At 27.9% G+C, this 19,845-nt stretch overlaps 7 protein-coding genes across 7 annotated transcripts; 1 reads left to right on the forward strand and 6 right to left on the reverse strand.

Moving 5' to 3' along the window:
* Positions 1 to 3,242: 3,242 nt before the first annotated feature.
* Positions 3,243 to 3,709, reverse strand: OCT59_024933 (uncharacterized protein; the record flags this gene model as incomplete). Its single annotated transcript, XM_066135059.1, has 3 exons — positions 3,243 to 3,251; positions 3,336 to 3,458; positions 3,533 to 3,709. 3 exons carry the CDS (start codon positions 3,707 to 3,709, stop codon positions 3,243 to 3,245), a joined length of 309 nt encoding a protein of 102 aa, XP_065991756.1.
* A 48-nt stretch (positions 3,710 to 3,757) lies between these two features.
* Positions 3,758 to 4,616, reverse strand: OCT59_024934 (uncharacterized protein; the record flags this gene model as incomplete). Its single annotated transcript, XM_066135064.1, has 4 exons — positions 3,758 to 3,886; positions 3,961 to 4,131; positions 4,207 to 4,337; positions 4,409 to 4,616. 4 exons carry the CDS (start codon positions 4,614 to 4,616, stop codon positions 3,758 to 3,760), a joined length of 639 nt encoding a protein of 212 aa, XP_065991757.1.
* A 1,634-nt stretch (positions 4,617 to 6,250) lies between these two features.
* Positions 6,251 to 7,518, reverse strand: OCT59_024935 (uncharacterized protein; the record flags this gene model as incomplete). The annotated part of the gene is made up of 5 exons (XM_066135069.1): positions 6,251 to 6,361; positions 6,451 to 6,798; positions 6,877 to 7,047; positions 7,123 to 7,239; positions 7,321 to 7,518. 5 exons carry the CDS (start codon positions 7,516 to 7,518, stop codon positions 6,251 to 6,253), a joined length of 945 nt encoding a protein of 314 aa, XP_065991758.1.
* A 1,579-nt stretch (positions 7,519 to 9,097) lies between these two features.
* OCT59_024936 (uncharacterized protein) lies at positions 9,098 to 10,363 on the reverse strand (the record flags this gene model as incomplete). Its single annotated transcript, XM_066135073.1, has 5 exons — positions 9,098 to 9,208; positions 9,278 to 9,640; positions 9,712 to 9,882; positions 9,958 to 10,088; positions 10,156 to 10,363. 5 exons carry the CDS (start codon positions 10,361 to 10,363, stop codon positions 9,098 to 9,100), a joined length of 984 nt encoding a protein of 327 aa, XP_065991759.1.
* Positions 10,364 to 12,234: 1,871 nt separating this feature from the next.
* Positions 12,235 to 13,655, reverse strand: OCT59_024937 (uncharacterized protein; the record flags this gene model as incomplete). Its single annotated transcript, XM_066135079.1, has 4 exons — positions 12,235 to 12,468; positions 12,542 to 12,925; positions 13,052 to 13,228; positions 13,293 to 13,655. The coding sequence occupies 4 exons, from the start codon at positions 13,653 to 13,655 to the stop codon at positions 12,235 to 12,237; spliced, it is 1,158 nt and encodes a 385-aa protein (XP_065991760.1).
* Positions 13,656 to 13,793: 138 nt separating this feature from the next.
* On the reverse strand, positions 13,794 to 14,057 carry OCT59_024938 (uncharacterized protein; the record flags this gene model as incomplete). The annotated part of the gene is made up of 1 exon (XM_066135090.1): positions 13,794 to 14,057. One exon carries the CDS (start codon positions 14,055 to 14,057, stop codon positions 13,794 to 13,796), a length of 264 nt encoding a protein of 87 aa, XP_065991761.1.
* Positions 14,058 to 18,453: 4,396 nt separating this feature from the next.
* OCT59_024939 (uncharacterized protein) lies at positions 18,454 to 19,312 on the forward strand (the record flags this gene model as incomplete). The annotated part of the gene is made up of 3 exons (XM_066135098.1): positions 18,454 to 18,540; positions 18,608 to 18,979; positions 19,094 to 19,312. 3 exons carry the CDS (start codon positions 18,454 to 18,456, stop codon positions 19,310 to 19,312), a joined length of 678 nt encoding a protein of 225 aa, XP_065991762.1.
* Between the last annotated feature and the right edge of the window lie 533 nt (positions 19,313 to 19,845).

Below are 19,845 nucleotides of genomic sequence, written 5' to 3' on the forward strand. Positions count from 1 at the left end.
GTTAATTATATTATAATAATAAAATAATAACAAAAACATTAAAAAATTATTGTGATATTATTTTAAGTTATTTTTATAGACCTAGATACAATACAATTACAAAATAATAGCAAAAATATAATAAAAACATTTTGATGTATTAAATGTATTTTTATAGTATTTTAAAATTATTACAAAATCATTTCAAAAAATTGGCCATTTTTAGTAAAGTATTTTAAAAGTTTGAGACATGAGACACTTTTTTAAAAGTGTTTTTTTAGCTTAATTATTAGTAAAAATTGGCGGACATTTTTAATTCTAAAAATGGCAAAATTCTTAACTTTTTAACTAGAGCAGTTACGGCCAAATGAATTCCAGAAATCAATTCTTTGACTAAAAAATAGCTTATGTTTAAAAAATCAGAAAGATTGGACTGGTAGTTGCCGAAAAATCCACCACTGAAGATCATAATTTTTATATGTAAAAACGGTAAAATCACCATTTTTGCCAAATTTTAGTATAAAAATTATGATCTTCAGTGGTGGATTTTTCGGCAACTACCAGTCCAATCTTTCTGATTTTTTAAACATAAGCTACTTTTTAGTCAAAGAATTGATTTCTGGAATTCATTTGGCCGTAACTGCTCTAGTTAAAAAGTTAAGAATTTTGCCATTTTTAGAATTAAAAATGTCCGCCAATTTTTACTAATAATTAAGCTAAAAAAACACTTTTAAAAAAGTGTCTCATGTCTCAAACTTTTAAAATAAATATAAATTTATTGTTGGGCCAACTGAATTTTTTAAGATTTTTTAATTTTTAGGGTGGTCGGATACTTTTTACCGGGGAGTGTACATACCTTCCACTCCTTCTACACTATTACGTTGAGAACATGCGTTAAATTCATCTCTACATCAAACAAACATTACAAGTTCAAAAAGTTGGACCAAACAGTTGTGATTATTATTAAAAAGTCGTAAACATACGAACATTAACGAAATTAAGGAATACATACCTTCCATCCCTTCTACACTATTACGTTGGGAGCACGCGTTAACTTTATTTCTACAAGTTCAAAAGGTTAAACCAACAGTTTCAATATGCGTGATTATTAATATTTTTTATAAAAAAGACGTAAACATACAAACATTAATGAAATCGTGAAGTATATACCTTCCATTTCTTCTACACTACTACGTTGAGAGCGTTAAATTCATCTCTACATCAAACAAACATTACAAGTTCAAAAAGTTGGACCAAACAGTTGTGATTATTATTAAAAAGTCGTAAACATACGAACATTAACGAAATTAAGGAATACATACCTTCTATCCCTTCTACACTATTACGTTAAGAGCACGCGTTAACTTTATTTCTATAAGTTCAAAAAGTTAAACTAACAGTTTCAATATGCGTGATTATAAATATTTTTTATAAAAAAGACGTAAACATACGAACATTAACGAAATCGTGAAGTACATACCTTCCATTCCTTCTACACTACTACGTCAAACAAACAATTACAAGTTCAAAAAGTTGGACCAACAGTTGTGATTATTATTAAAAAGTCGTAAACCTACGAACATTAACGAAATTAAGGAATATATACCTTCCATCTCTTCTACACTATTACGTTGAGAGCACGCGTTAACTTTATTTCTACAAGTTCAAAAAGTTAAACCAACAGTTTCAATATGCGTGATTATTAATATTTTTTATAAAAAAAGACGTAAACATACGAACATTAACGAAATCGTGAAGTACATACCTTCCATTCCTTTTACACTACTACGTTGAGAGCGTTAAATTCATTTCTGCATCAACGAATATTCAAGTTCAATAAGTTGGGCCAACAGTTATCATTTTATGTGATTATTAATATTTTTATAAAAAAGACGTAAACATACGAACATTAACGAAATTATAAAGTACAAATACCTTCCATTCCTTCTACACTACTACATTGAAAGCACGCGTTAACTTTATTTCTACAAGTTCAAAAAGTTAAACCAACAGTTCATTATGCGTGATTATTAATATTTTTTATAAAAAAGATGTAAACACATTAACGAAATTACAAAGTACAAATACCTTCCATTCCTTCTACACTACTACATTGAGAGCATGCGTTAATTTTATTTTTACTTTATAAGTTCAAAAGTTAGACCAACAGTTATAATTATTAATATTGTATAAAATAGTTAAATTATGGAGTATAAATACTTTCCATACCTTTACCATTATATTGTACGCAAAACTTTCCATGAACAATTATTAATATTATGAAATAGTCGTAAACCTACAAATATTAATGAAATTATGAAATATAAATAACTTCCATACTTCTACTATATTGAAAGTACGCGTTCATTTTTCCAGCAGCTGTTGCAAAGCTTTTTCATGTATAATTTATTAATATTATAAATATTCATAAAGCCTATGAATATATATAAATACTTTCCATGATACTTCTGCTAGTCTTCTGCTACGCAAATGTACAATGAGCGGTCCTTGCAAAATAGAGCATATAGAGAATATTAAGTTTGTTTATTTAATTCGTGTTTAGCTATTTTTAGATGATCACATGAACACATGTATATGCCATAATAGGTTAATTTATCAAATTTATTAGATTTATAAAATTAATTCGTAATCTGTGAGTCAAATTATATGATTTTGGTAGAGTCCTAAAGAATTCTGACCTCGACTAAATCAAATTGAAATCAGATTTTGATCTATTAAAAAAAAAATTCTTGCATGATAAATATAAAATTAAGAGAAATATGCATGACGTGTTGATAATATATACTATATAAATAATATAACAAATAACTAGAGGTTAATTTGTAACACTTTTCACAAATTTATAATTTCTTATGGTCGGCACTTGGCATCAGACTTGATAGAAATAAATTTAACTTTCCAAATATTGCGAAAGAGGAACAAAAAAATGAATTTTAACAAAATTGATAAATTTTGTGCGATCAAATTCAAAATAATTTTGTGTTTCATGGATAAAAATTCTTTTATTTGTTTAACAGTTATCAGCCAAATGAGAAAAACTCAAATTAATAAAATTTTATATATAAATTAATCACAAAAACGTAAAATTTATTGATTTTTTTTTGTTTTTTGAAGAGAGATGCTCTTTTAAATGATTATCAAATAAATTTAATTTATAAAATTTAGAGGAGTGGGGGTATTTTTTTTTTGAAATTGTACATATCAATTACTAATTCGTAATATTATATATATTATTAATATATTCACCAGTCCTGCCAAACCAATAAAAAAAATAATAAATTTATTAAAACAAATAAACATATATATAATTATCTTATGCATATAATAAAATTCACCTTATTATACATCATCACATCATCATCTTCATCATCTTCAGTTTCATTTCCACTTTCTTCTTCCTCATAGCTATTATCTTCAAAATCAGAATAATTTATGCCCGTTTGATTATTGATTTTTTTCTTTAAAGAATAATATGATTGATTAGCCATGAAATGATATTTTATTAAATACTACTACAAAATTACAAACTTACTAAAAATTTTTTAACTTTTTGTTTCATGATATTCTTTTTCAACATTATTTCGTCATGATTTGGGTTCAAAATTGTTGAGCAGATCGCAAGAACATATGCGATTTCTGCATTAGAATGGTCATTTTGGAGGACTCCGCTCACTAAAACAATCGAAGAATTTTTGTCCTTGGGATTCATCTTTGTAAACAGGCTTTCATAACAACTTTTAACCTCGGGTTTTCTTTTTCATTTTGCAATTTCAGACGGCCCGGCATTTGTGTTTATAGGTGGTAAACGGGATCCGAATATAGAAAAAATAGCCTCCCTTGATTTTGAGGACAATGTTCCTCTTACGGACCGTACTTGTTTTGTTAACTACGAAGAAAGTTAATACTTAATATTTTATTTTATTTTATTAAACATTTTGTTACTATCGAATAAAGACTTACTTGTTTATGTATATTCTCGTTGTAAAACGAGATCCAATCGTCTTCAGTAAAATTAGAGAAAAAACTTGCATGGTTCAGTGATAAATATCCTTCAACCGCTCCACAACATTCATCTTTTGTTGGGTAAATCGATACTTTTATTAATAATTTCGAAACATTTTTCACAACATCCTAAAATTAGTTGAAATTCAAAATAATTAGAATGTAAATAAATAATAAAACTAAATATTTCAAAGATATTCTTACCGCTATGAATGATTCTTTAACGCTTGATGTCAAATTTATTTTATCAGAAAGTAAAGTTTTTAACTCGGATTTAAACTCTTGTATTTCTTTACTTAAAGTATCGATTTTATTTTCAATCTTTGTTAATCGATCTACCACAATTACAATAAATATTAATTAATTACAAGATAATTTTATTAATTTCTTAAATATTTGCGAATACCTTCAATTTTTGAATTTACAGGAAGCCATTTCTTAGTCTGAGTAACATAAATTTCGTCATTGATGGTTTCGTTGGTGTTGATGTTGGTTTTACTGCTGTTGCTTCTACTTCTGATTCGGCCTCTATCACTGCGCTTATGATTCCCTTCGATTAGCAATTCCTCAATTTTCTTACGAGAGGATTCTCTCAATTTATTTCCTGATTCCATAATGATACTTTTGAAAAATGGGATTTCTTACAATTTAAGAAAAAAAGAAATATTTCTGAAGGAAAAAAATTGACCATTATTTATGAAAAAAAAAAACTCTTTAAACCCAAATCAAGCAATTTTTCGTACCAGTCATTAACAGAAACTTTCGAATACTCAATAATTACATCATGCAAATTTTCGTACCAGTCATTAAGCAGAACCGCAGAAACTCTCTTAGTAATAATTATGTCAGTTGAGGAAATAAAAACATATACACATGAACATAAGGATAAATTCGCATAATTACTCATTATTCTAAACCAGAAAAAGAAACTTTCTTAGTAATAATTATGTCAGTTGAGGAAATAAAAACAAATGCACGTGAACATAAGGATAAATTCACATAATTTCGATTACTTACTCATTATTCTAAACCAGGTAATTTTTTCGTACCAGTCATTAAAGTAGAACCGCAGAAACTTTCTTAGTAATAATTATGTCAGTTGAGGAAATAAAAACACGCACGTGAACATAAGGATAATTTCGATTACTTACTCATTATTCTAAACTAGGCGTACCAGTCATTAAAGCAGTAACCGCAGAAACCTTCGAATATTCAATAATTATATCACTTTATATGGAAATAAATAATTACGCGTGAACATGAGTTTTTTCCTTGTTATTATTATGGATAGAACCGCATGATTTCGATACTTACTCATTATACTAAACCAAGCAATTTTTCGACAAGTCATTAAAGTAGAATCCGCAGGAACCTTGAACCTTCGAATATTTAATAATTATATCATTGTTATATCATATATGGAAATAAAACATAAACACGTGAACATGAGTTTTATTATTATGGATAGAAATTCGCATGATTTCGATACTTACTCATTATACTAAACTAAGCAATTTTTCGTACAAGTCATTAAAGTAGAATTTGCAGGAACTGCAGAAACCTTCGCATACTTTGTAGTAATAATTATGTCAGTCGTATCTTACATGGAAACAAATAAACATTAAAGTTTTTCTTTGCACGATAAAAAATTTGTATAATTTCGAACATAAGCATGCATACACAGAATAAAAAAATCTAATGATACCACTCCTGAGTGAAATAAAATTCCAACTCGATATATATTAGTCAGGGTTGTTTGATCAGCATTTTTGATATTAGTTGGTGTGATCGATCAGACAATGAACTCCAGTCTAACCAATAAAAAATAGAACAATTTACGAATCAATTGTAACTATGAATTTTAACAAAATTACGATCAAATTCAAAATAATTTTTTGTGTTTCATGTATAAAAATTCTTTTATTTGTTTAACAGTTATCAGCCAAATGAGAAAACTCAAATTAATAAAATTTTATATACAAATTAATCGCAAAAACGTAAAATTTTATTGATTTGTTTTTTGAAGGAGATGCTCTTTTAAATGATTATCAAATAAATGTAATTTATAAAATTTAGAAGAGTGGGGGCATTTTTTTTTTTGAAATTATACATATCAATTACTAATTCGTAATATTTGTTATATTATTAATATATTCACCAGTCCTACCAAACCAATAAAAAAAATAATAAATTTATTAAAAAAAATAAACATATATATAATTATCTTATGCATATAAAATTCACCTTATTATACATCATCTTCTTCATCATCTTCAGTTTCATTTCCACCTTCTTCTTCCTCATAGTTATTATCTTCAAAATCGGAATATTTTATGGCCGTTTGATTATTGATTTTTTCCTTTAAAGAATAATATGATTGATTAGCCATGAAATGATATTTTATTAAATACTACTACAAAATTACAAACTTGCTAAAAATTTTTTAACCTTTTGTTTCATGATATTCTTTTTCAACATTATTTCGTCATGATGTGGGTTCAAAATTGTTGAGCAGGTCGCAAGAACATATGCGAGTTCTGCATTAGAATTGCCACCTTGGAGAACTCTGTCAATAACGCTTGCTAAAACAATTGAAGAATTTTTGTCCTTGGGATTCATTTTTTTGAACAGGCCTTCAAAACAATCTTTAACTTCAGATTTTCTTTTCCATTTTGCTACTTCAGACGGCCCGGCATTTGTGTTTATAGGTGGTAAACGGGATCCGAATATAGAAAAAATAGCCTCCATTGATTTCAAGGACAATGTTCTTCTTATGGACCGTACTTGTTTTATTAACTTTACGAAGAAAGTTAAAGTTAATACTTAATATTTTATTTATTTTATTAAACATTTTGTTATCGAATAAGGACTTACTTGTTTATGTATATTCTCGTTATAATACGCGATCCAATCGTCTTCAGTAAAATTAGAGAAAAAACTCGCATGGTTCAGTATTAAATATCCTTCAACCGCTCCATAACATTCATCTTTTGTTGGGTAAATTGATACTTTTATTAATAATTTCAAAACATTTTTCACAACATCCTAAAATTAGTCGAAATTCAAAATAATTAGAATGTAAATAAATAATAAAACTAAATATTTCAAAGATATTCCTACCACTATGAATGATTCTTTAACGCTTGATGACAAATTTATTTTATCAGAAAGTAAAGTTTTTAACTCGGATTTAAACTCGTGTATTTTTTTACTTAAAGTATCAATTTTATTTTCAATCTTTGTTAATCGATCTACCATAATTATAATAAATATTAATTATAAGATAATTTTATTAATTTCTTAAATATTTGCGAATACCTTCAATTTTTGAATTTGCAGGAAGCCATCTCTTAGTTTGAAGAATGCTAACTTCGTCATTAATGGTTTCGTTGGTGTTGATGTTGGTTTGTTTCTGCTTCGGCTTTGGCTTCTATCACTGCGCTTATGATTCCCTTCGATTAGCAATTCCTCAATTTTCTTACGAGAGGACTCTCTCAATTTATTTCCTGATTCCATAATGATACTTTTGAAAAAGTGGGATTTCTTACAATTTAAGAAAAAAAAATATTTCTGAAGGAAAAAAATTGACCATTATTTATGAAAAAAAAAACTCTTTAAACCCAAATCAAGCAATTTTTCGTACCAGTCATTAACAGAAACTTTCGAATACTCAATAATTACATCATGCAAATTTTCGTACCAGTCATTAAGCAGAACCGCAGAAACTCTCTTAGTAATAATTATGTCAGTTGAGGAAATAAAAACATATACATATGAACATAAGGATAAATTCGCATAATTACTCATTATTCTAAACCAGGAAAAGAAACTTTCTTAGTAATAATTATGTCAGTTGAGGAAATAAAAACAAATGCACGTGAACATAAGGATAAATTCACATAATTTCGATTACTTACTCATTATTCTAAACCAGGTAATTTTTTCGTACCAGTCATTAAAGTAGAACCGCAGAAACTTTTTTAGTAATAATTATGTCAGTTGAAAAAATAAAAACACGCACGTGAACATAAGGATAATTTCGATTACTTACTCATTATTCTAAACCAGGCGTACCAGTCATTAAAGCAGTAACCGCAGAAACCTTCGAATATTCAATAATTATATCACTTTATATGGAAATAAATAATTACGCGTGAACATGAGTTTTTTCCTTGTTATTATTATGGATAGAACCGCATGATTTCGATACTTACTCATTATACTAAACCAAGCAATTTTTCGACAAGTCATTAAAGTAGAATCCGCAGGAACCTTAAACCTTCGAATATTTAATAATTATATCATTGTTATATCATATATGGAAATAAAACATAAACACGTGAACATGAGTTTTATTATTATGGATAGAAATTCGCATGATTTCGATACTTACTTATTATACTAAACCAAGCAATTTTTCGTACAAGTCATTAAAGTAGAATTCGCAGAAACTGCAGAAACCTTCGCATACTTAGTAGTAATAATTATGTCAGTCGTATCTTACATGGAAACAATAAACATTAAAGTTTTTCTTTGTACGATAAAAAATTTATATAATTTCGAAAACATAAGCATGCATACACATTATAAAAAATCTAATGATACACTCCTGAGTGAAATAAAATTCCAACTCATTATATATTAGTCAGGGTTGTTTGATCAGCATTTTTTGATCACGAATTTATTAGTTGGTGTGACCGATCAGACAATGAACTCCAGTCTAACCAATAAAAAATAGAACAATTTTACACATTCAATTGTAACTATGAATTTTAACAAAATTGCGATCAAATTCAAAATAATTTTTTGTGTTTCATATATAAAAATTCTTTATTGTTTAACAGTTATCAGCCAAATGAGAAAAACTCAAATTAATAAAATTTTATATACAAATTAATCACAAAAACGTAAAATTTATTGATTTGTTTTTTGAAGGAGATGCTCTTTTAAATGACATATCAATTACTAATTCGTAATATTATATTATTAATATGAATTCACCAGTCCTGCCAAACCAATAAAAAAAAATAATAAATTTATTAAAACAAATAAACATATATATAATTATCTTATGCATATAATAAAATTTACCTTATTATACATCATCTTCTTCATCATCTTCAGTTTCATTTCCACTTTCTTCTTCCTCATAGTTATTATCTTCAAAATCGGAATAAATTATGACCGTTTGACTATTGATTTTTTTCTTTAAAGATAATATGATTAGCCATGAAATCTTATTTTATTAAATACTACTATAAAATTACAAACTTACTAAAAATTTTTTAACTTTTTGTTTCATGATATTCTTTTTCAACATTATTTCGTTATGATTTGAGTTCAAAATTGTTGAGCAGATCGCAAGAATATATGCAAGTTCTGCATTAGAATGGCCATTTTGGAGGACTTTGTCAATAACGCTTGTTAAAACAATCGAAGAATTTTTGTTTTTGGGATTCATTTTTTTGAACAAGCCTTCAAAACAACTTTTAACCTCGGGTTTTTTTTTCCATTTTGCAATTTCAGATGGCCCGGCATTTGTGTTTATAGGTGGTAAACGGGATCTGAATATAGAAAAAATAGCCTCCCTTGATTTCGAGGACAATGTTCCTCTTACGGACCGTACTTGTTTTGTTAACTACGAAGAAAGTTAATACTTAATATTTTATTTTATTTTATTAAACATTTTGTTATCAAATAAGGACTTACTTGTTTATGTATATTCTCGTTGTAAAACGAGATCCAATCGTCTTCAGTAAAATTAGAGAAAAAACTCGCATGGTTCAGTGATAAATATCCTTCAACCGCTCCACAACATTCATCTTTTGTTGGGTAAATCGATACTTTTATTAATAATTTCGAAACATTTTTCACAACATCCTAAAATTAGTCGAAATTCAAAATAATTAGAATGTAAATAAATAATAAAATTAAATATTTTAAAGATATTTTTACCGCTATGAATGATTCTTTAACACTTGATGACAAATTTATTTTATCAGAAAGTAAAGTTTTTAACTCGGATTTAAACTCTTGTATTTCTTCACTTAAAGTATCGATTTTATTTTCAATCTTTGTTAATCGATCTACCATAATTACAATAAATATTAATTACAAGATAATTTTATTAATTCCTTAAATATTTGCGAATACCTTCAATTTTTGAATTTGCAGGAAGCCATCTCTTAGTTTGAAGAACGTTAATTTCGTCATTGATGGTTTCGCTGGTGTTGATGTTAGTTTTACTGCTGTTGTTTCTGCTTCGGCTTTGGCTTCTATCACTGCACTTATGATTCCCTTCGATTAGCAATTCCTCAATTTTCTTACGAGAAGATTCTCTCAATTTATTTCCTGATTCCATAATGATACTTTTGAAAAAGTGGGATTTCTTACAATTTAAGAAAAAAAAATATTTCTGAAGGAAAAAAATTGACCATTATTTATGAAAAAAAAAACTCTTTAAACCCAAATCAAGCAATTTTTCGTACCAGTCATTAACAGAAACTTTCGAATACTCAATAATTACATCATGCAAATTTTCGTACCAGTCATTAAGCAGAACCGCAGAAACTCTCTTAGTAATATTTATGTCAGTTGAGGAAATAAAAACATATACACATGAACATAAGGATAAATTCGCATAATTACTCATTATTCTAAACCAGGAAAAGAAACTTTCTTAGTAATAATTATGTCAGACGAGGAAATAAAAACAAATGCACGTGAACATAAGGATAAATCGCATAATTACTCATTATTCTAAACCAGGAAATTTTTTCGTACAATTCGCATAATTACTCATTATTCTAAACCAAGCAAAGAAACTTTCTTAGTAATAATTATGTCAGTTGAGGAAATAAAAACAAATGCACGTGAACATAAGGATAAATTCACATAATTTCGATTACTTACTCATTATTCTAAACCAGGTAATTTTTTCGTACCAGTCATTAAAGTAGAACTGCAGAAACTTTCTTAGTAATAATTATGTCAGTTGAGGAAATAAAAACACGCACGTGAACATAAGGATAATTTCGATTACTTACTCATTATTCTAAACCAGGCGTACCAGTCATTAAAGCAGTAACCGCAGAAACCTTCGAATATTCAATAATTATATCACTTTATATGGAAATAAATAATTACGCGTGAACATGAGTTTTTCCTTGTTATTATTATGGATAGAATCGCATGATTTCGATACTTACTCATTATACTAAACCAAGCAATTTTTCGACAAGTCATTAAAGTAGAATCCGCAGGAACCTTAACCTTCGAATATTTAATAATTATATCATTGTTATATCATATATGGAAATAAAACATAAACACGTGAACATGAGTTTTATTATTATGGATAGAACCACATGATTTCGATACTTACACATTATACTAAACCAAGCAATTTTTCGACAAGTCATTAAAGTAGAATCCGCAGGAACCTTGAACCTTCGAATATTTAATAATTATATCATTGTTATATCATATATGGAAATAAAACATAAATACGTGAACATGAGTTTTATTATTATGGATAGAAATTCGCATGATTTCGATACTTACTCATTATAGTACTAAAAAAACTTAGCAATTTTTCGTACAAGTCATTAAAGTAGAATTCGCAGGAACCTTGAACCTTCGAATATTTAATAATTATATCATTGTTATATCATATATGGAAATAAAACATAAACACGTGAACATGAGTTTTATTATTATGGATAGAAATTCGCATGATTTCAATACTTACTCATTATACTAAACTAAGCAATTTTTCGTACAAGTAATTAAAGTAGAATTTGCAGGAACTGCAGAAACCTTCGCATACTTAGTAGTAATAATTATGTCAGTCGTATCTTGCATGGAAACAATAAACATTAAAGTTTTTCTTTGTACGATAAAAAATTTGTATAATTTCGAAAACATAAGCATGCATACACAAAATAAAAAATCTAATGATACCACTTCTGAGTGAAATAAAATTCCAACTCATTATATATTAGTCAGGGTTGTTTGATCAGCATTTTTTGATCACGAATTTATTAGTTGGTATAACCGATCAGACATGAACAGTCTAACCAATAAAAATAGAACAATTTACGCATTCAACCGTAACTTTACGGAAATCCATAAAACTTACCTTATCAAAAAAGGAAAAGTAATAGTCATATTTTAGATTTGTAACGTTATACAAGATATTAGTATCGCTGTCGTTAAATATAATAAACTTTATTAAAATATGTATTTATTTACAAAATATTCATTTGTTTTATTAAACTGGGGTACTATATGTACGATATCTTGTATTGCTTCTATATCAATAAAGTTATAGATTTCAGTAATTTCTAGTAAGGGACACCCATAAAGATGTGGTTGATTTTGAAATTTGAAGTCATACCACTGAATTAATGCGAGATTTAATGGAATATTTTGATTCTTAAGTTCTATTTTCGCTATTAATAAAACCTTAATTTAAAAAATCATTTTTAAATTAGCAATATTATATAAATATGTAGTATCAAATCAATTAAAAAATTACCTGCCCGTAACAAATGCCTTGATCAGAAGCGTAATCAAATAATTCATCAGAATTCATACGAACAGACACATTACTATACCAAGGTCTGCCATAATAACTGTTAGTAGCACGCATTATTGCACCATTTTCTATTATAACTGATCTGTATATTGTCACTTGGCTTTCATTTGCAATACTTTCGTGATCCATATACAGATTTAAACATTCCAAAAAATTGTCAAATCCAGATCTCATTTTGTGGTCTATATTAGCCTGTTCTACAAAAAAATCATGGGCATCTTTTAATAGAAATTTGAAAAGTATTGCTGTAAATTTAAATATACGAGGGATAGTAGCTGAATTTGGTAATCGATGGGTTATATTTGTTATTGATTGTCGCCGAATCTATAAAAATTAATTTTTTTTAGAAATTTAACATAGTATTGTGTATTTTATATAAATAATATTTGCTATTTTCATTATTTGAACTTCAATATTTTTTTTATTACTTAATCGGTAGGGATTCTTAACGTATTCTTTGTGAAGACTTTCGTAAGTCTCCGTAGTATATCCATTAACTGCACCAAATGATCGAATCGAATCAATTATATGATATGCCCATGAATGCAGTTTTGGTAATTTTAACTCTGAGGGGGACATACATTGGAGAATTTTGATGAACATTTGAGACCAATTGTTTATAGATTCCTGAAATTATAATTTTAAGTATTAGTGGACAGGCGTTGTTTTATAATAATTATGTAGTACATACCCTAAATTTGGCCAAATCACTTTCTTTGAAATTTTCATATCGACTAATTGCATACATTTCATTCCAAGCTTCGTAAAGTTTTGCCAGATCTTCATTCTTTACAAAATTTTCATCATCCTCATTATTTACAAACAAATTGTCCACTACAAAAACCATTACTTTCATCAGATTGCGATACTCATTAGCTGTTAATCTGGCTATTGATTGTATGCCATTTGTAAAGATCTTCAAACCGGGAAATCTTGGTATTGTGGCTAATTGATGATCTACTTCATCAACTAAAGTTTTGCCACATTGCGCCCCTAAAAGTTTTTTCGTATAATCGATTTGATAATGAAAGAGGCCTAAATCGAGATGATGCATTCTATCAGGCACTGTGGCTTGATAGATATTTATATTACTTAATATAAATTAATAAAAATAAACTCATGTTAGTGTAATGCTTGTAATGCTTACGTGATTTGGTGAAATGGCTGGATGCCTAACAAATATTATGTAAACTTATGGCAAATTCCAAAAAAAATTAGATATATTTTCAATGCAAACGGAATTTCCTGAGTTTTGATTAAAATACTGCTGCATATTAACATGAGTTCGTGGTGTTATATCATCAATTTGTAAATTAAGATCAGCAAGATTGTCTCTTGTGACTAGACAAAAATGACAAGGATGTTTCGACATTGGTGATTTGTATGTAAGACAGTACGTTGCAGCTTCCGGCCAGTCAGATATTATAGCTGAAACTCTAGGATAAAACCAAATCATTTCGTTATTTAAAAATAGATTAATGCCATTTTTATTTAATTTTAATAAAGGGTCTAGTAACAATTCCAAAGATTTATGGAAGCATTCGCGAACAGCAATCTTAAATGTTTCAGACTTCCTTTCAGTAATATTATTAGATTTTAAGATCGGCAGATACGCTAATAATTGCTTTGCATCTTTCTTACACAGGTCGAAAAGTGAAAAATCAGGCATCAATCAGTCACCAATCGGTCACCAATCAGGTACCTGATTGGTGACTGATTGGTGCCTGATTGGCATTTTCGCCAAATACCGTCACCAATCAGGCAGTTTGCTAACTTTTGATCCAGTGATCAGAAAAGGATGAAATATAGCTCATTGGAATCGTCTCAACAAGACGAATCTAATGGTAGTAAAATCGCATCTCTAGGATTAATATTTGATGAGAAATTAAGTAAAATATAAAAATGAAAATGTATTATTTATATTTTATTTAATTTTTTATTAACTATTAATCCTAGAGATGCGATTTTACTACCATTAGATTCGTCTTGTTGAGACGATTCCAATGAGCTATATTTCATCTTTTTCTGATCACTGGATCAAAAGTTAGTAAACTGCCTGATTGGTGACGGTATTTGGCGAAAATGCCAATCAGTCACCAATCAGTCACCAATCAGTCACCAATCAGCTACCTGATTGGTGACTGATTGGTGCCTGATTTTTCACTTTTCGACCTGTGTTATTACGCCTCCAATTTTTAATATTACCAATAGACAAGTAAATGGGATGGAGTTGACTTTTTCCTAGTGTGTCAACATTTGTAGCGTCAGAATATAATATTAAAGATAAAAGCCTGGCACCAGGTGGCAGGAATTTTTCCGCATTTTCCCACCATATCCCAGTATTTTGTTCGCTAAACTCCCTTTCACCGTTATGCTTTAAGTTTATATGAAGATTAGTAAATATCCTATGATATTAAGTTGTATATTTCATACGAAAGTATAAATAATTACCTCAACTTTCTCAAAAGTTAACGCAAAATTTTGTGATATGTCCGAAATTGACAAAATATTTTTTATACAGTTTATTAAAGACTGATGATAAAGAAAATACTCATTATTATTATAATTCATTATACTAGTTTTAGTATAATTTAAATTTGGTAGTTTCATATTATCCATATATTTGCGGCCTTGTTCGATAGATCTTGGAAGAGGTGATTTATCTAAATTTGCATGTTTATTAAAGAATTTAATTATAGCATTTCCTGTTGCATTGTTAAGTTTATGTTTCGTAACTAATGCCATTAAATCACCATATGCTTCACTTGGGTAATTAACATTAATTTCTGGTTTGGATTTTTCTTCATTCAATTCTGAATCAGAATCTTCCAAGATATTTTCAAAGACATTTTCATTTTCATCGTGGTCTATTTCTTCTATATTTTGATCAATTTCACCAACCTCTGAAATTGACATCATACTTTGAAAACTCTGATTATTTATTTCCGAGTCTGTACTTTTATTATCAGAAAGATCTTCGCATGAATCTTCACGGACCATCTATAAAATTAATTATGTTAAAAAAGAAATTCAAAAAATTTTATAATTTCCTATTTTCTTTACCTCAATATCATGATTATTAGTTTTATGTTCAAATTCTTCTAATTCTTCACTATCGCTACTATCGTTATTAGGCGGAGTACAAAAATTCTTATGTTGAGTGTATGCAGACCTTGTCTGAAGTACCTTGGACAAAAAGGGCATTTATATGACATTTTTAAGAGTATTTTATTTACTTGAATTTAAACTTTACAAATTAATTAAAAAATTATTTGCTCATTTATGTCAATTTATAAACGTTTGCATAATGGTGTAGTTAGCCGAAAAATAATTAGCCACAACATGATCCGGCTCAGGCGTAGATCATTGTGAAAAGTTTACCTTTTTTTAAATTTTTCTACGAAAAGTGGCGTATTTCGATAATCATAAAGTGAGTTTTGGGCGAAGCTATATTTCAAATTTGAAACAAGCCTCGCCTAATATAAGCTAAAATCTCTAAAATCCTATTTTTGAAACTCTATAGATCAGATCATGTTAATGGAAACATAAGCCGGTTAATCAGATCTACAAAAATTGGTTTTTCCCCTGATCGATTTTAATTTTATAATAAATATAATAAACATAAGCTATTATGGATATATAACCAACCCGATCAATCAAAAATTGTGCTCAATTGTAACTGTGATCTGGTTGGTTATACATTTTTTCGGTCAATAGTTGTGCATTAAAAGACCACAAGCATTTTTCTATATATTTATCAATTAATAAGCTTAGAACAATTTCGTTATAATCATGCACAGCTTATTATTTTATAAAATCTGAATATTTATTGCGAGATATTTCGGATCTAGAAATATAGTAGGGCTTTGCATAAAAGATTGTCATTTATTTATTAACTTTGTTGTAAATGTAAACGAAACCTTATAAAATCTGAATATTTATTGCGAGATATTTCGGATCTAGAAATATAGTAGGGCTTTGCATAAAAGATTGTCATTTATTTATTAACTTTGTTGTAAATGTAAACGAAACCTTATAAAATTTGAATATTTATTGCGAAATATTTCGGATCTAGAAATATAGTAGGGCTTTGCATGAAAGATTATCATTTATCTATTACTTTGTTGTAAATGTAAACGAAAACCTTATAAAATTTGAATATTTATTGCGAAATATTTCAGATCTAGAAATATTGTAGGCTTTGCATGAAAGATTGTCATTTATCTATTAACTTTAATGTAAACAAAAACCTTATAAAATTTGAATATTTATTGCGAAATATTTCGGATCTAGAAATATTGTAGGGCTTTACACGAAAGATTGTTATTTATCTATTAACTTTAATGTAAACGAAAACCTTATAAAATTTGAATGTTTATTCGGATCTAGAAATATTGTAGGGCTTTGCATGAAAGATTGTCATTTATCTATTAACTTTGTTGTAAATATAATGAAAACCTTATATTTATTGCAAAATATTTCGATCTAGAAATATATAGGCTTTGCATGAAATTAAACTTGTTGTGTAATCGATCATTACGCATAATGATCAAATAATTTTTTTTAACAAACAACAGTATATAGAAAGATTTACAAACAATAAAATATATAAATATGCATTGTTTCTGTTCATCTTCTGTAGGCTTGGTCCTCATCTTTTTTGTCTGCAGATTTAGTCTCTCGAGCGTCTTGCTCATTTTTCATTTCATGCCTTTTTTCTTCTACTGGATTTGCAAATGTTCCCAGATTTTTTTTTTTTTTTTTTTTTAGAAATATATGCAAGTTCATGTCTTTTCTATTTTCTTTTTCACACCCCTTAACAAAATCCTTTTCAAAAAAAAAAATTTGCAACGCAATGCAAGTCCACTAACAGAAAAAAACTTATGCTATTGTTTCACAGGCATCCTTTAAACTCTCCTTTATCCATTAACCAACCCCTTTCAATCTATCCGTTTAGGCTTGGTCCTCATCTTTTTTGTCTGCAGATTTAGTCTCTCGAGCGTCTTGCTCATTTTTCATTTCATGCCTTTTTTCTTCTACTGGATTTGCAAATGTTCCCAGATTTTTTTTTTTTTTAGAAATATATGCAAGTTCATGTCTTTTCTATTTCTTTTTCACACCCCTTAACAAATCCTTTCAAAAAAAAAAAAAAAAATTTTGCAACGCAATGCAAGTCCACTAACAGAAAAAAAACTCATGCTATTGTTTCACAGGGATCCTTCAAACTCTCCTTTATCCATTAACCAACCCCTTTCTTTTCTCTCTCAATTCATCCGTTAAACTCCTTTCTTCTCTTCTATCCGTTAAATTTCTCTTTCATTTTTTCAATCATGGACAAAAATAATAATAATAAAAAAAAAAAACACTGAAACAGTCGAGCATGTAGACAAACGGAGAAAAACCGACGAATCTTCCGATGAATCAATTAATGGTTGGTTAAATTATATATTTTTGAAAAATAAAAATAATTATTACTAATATATTATTATTTATATTATTTATATTCTACTGTTATAAAGAAGCTTTAACAAAAATATTGCGCCAGAATACAAAAATTTTATCCAAACTGGATATAATTATTTCCAACCAAAAGGCTTTAGAAAACAGAGTATCGAAAGTAGAAGAATCGGTCGACAAAAATAATGATAATAATCAAGGGGATGAAGAATATATAAAGGTAAGACCCAAAAATACAAATATTTACGTAAATCATGGTTGAACATTTAGTAGTAATTCCTCATTAAATCATTATATTCTTGATTATAGAAAATAATCAAAGAAGTTGCCAAAAAGTTACTTGAAGTTTCAATATATCCTACCCCGATGAACTTCAAGAGTTCACTAATAATTATATGAATGAAAACTACGACGATTTTATTAAACGGTTTAAAAGATATGATAAATGGATTATATTTTATGAAAAAAACATTGCTTCTTCCGTAAGTTTTGAGAAATTACGATTTTACATTAATTTATTGAAATTTAAATTTAAGATCTTTTCTTTAGCTTCTAGCTAAACATCGTAGTGCCTGGGGTTCTTTAGCTTCTAAAGTGAAAGACATAATGTATGTCGTTTTTAAAGAATTTAACCTTCCCACAATCCCTGCCGTAAACACGGCATTAAAAGAAAGTGAAATAAGAAAATGGAAAGGGACCCCAGCCGTAAAAAATTGTTACGGTAATTTATTTAAAAAAATCAAGAATCTGGATCCAGAGACATATATGTCGAGAATCCTCCAAATACTTAAAGGCAAAAATCAATTATCTAATATGCAAATTGCATATGCAATAAGTATTTGTGAAATTATTTTAAATCTGAAAAATTTACATATTCAGGTTACAGAATCTGTCATAAAACCCGTTTTAACGAAGAATTTGGTAAGCATTAGAAATTTGAATAAATAGTAATATTTAAAAACTAATTTTGTTTTACTTCTTAGAAAAAAATTACAAGTAAGGATAATTATTCATATTCCGATAATGACGAAATAGAAGCTTCCCAAGAAGCTGAAGAGACAAACAGGAGTTGATGAAGCAGCAGAAGTTGATGAAGCAGAAGAAGTAGCTGACGAAGCAGAAGAAGTACAAGAAGAGGAAGAAAACGAGATAAGAGAAGAAGATGAGGAGGAAGGTGGAAGAATTTATATAAGTAGTACAGATGAAGAGACAAAAGAAAGAATGAAGCGATTAAAAAAACAATATAAAAAATAAAATAATAATTGACTACGCATATATTTTTTATATTTTAATATCCCCCCATATATTTTAATATCCCATTTATTTTAATAAAGGAGATAATTTTCAAGTCAATAAATAAATACATGTTCGGGTAAAATATATTTGATCATTATATAGTTGGCCACTTTATTTTGTGTAAATGTGAAATATTAAATAAGAATGATTATTTTAGAAACTTGAATTACCAGATGAGATAAGTTACGTAGCGTAATATAAGTTATTGAATTTATTACACAACTGAACGCAACCATTTTCTGAACTTTTAGCCCGTTTTGAATACCAAAAACAACCAACCAAAATTAGATAATTTCTGTTTACGTGATATTTAAGAAAAAGACATAAGTTATAATTTCCTTTTTAATCCTAACAAAATCAGTTACAGGAAATTCGAAAATAAAAAAATTTTATTGGATAATTTTTGTACAACAAAATCCGACCGAAAAATGTACCCGACCGGAAATGAACAGGGCTAATATTTACGATCACGTATTATTACGGAATATTTT

Source organism: Rhizophagus irregularis, chromosome 5, assembly GCF_026210795.1.
Source record: "Rhizophagus irregularis chromosome 5, complete sequence".
Lineage (NCBI taxonomy): Eukaryota > Fungi > Glomeromycota > Glomeromycetes > Glomerales > Glomeraceae > Rhizophagus > Rhizophagus irregularis.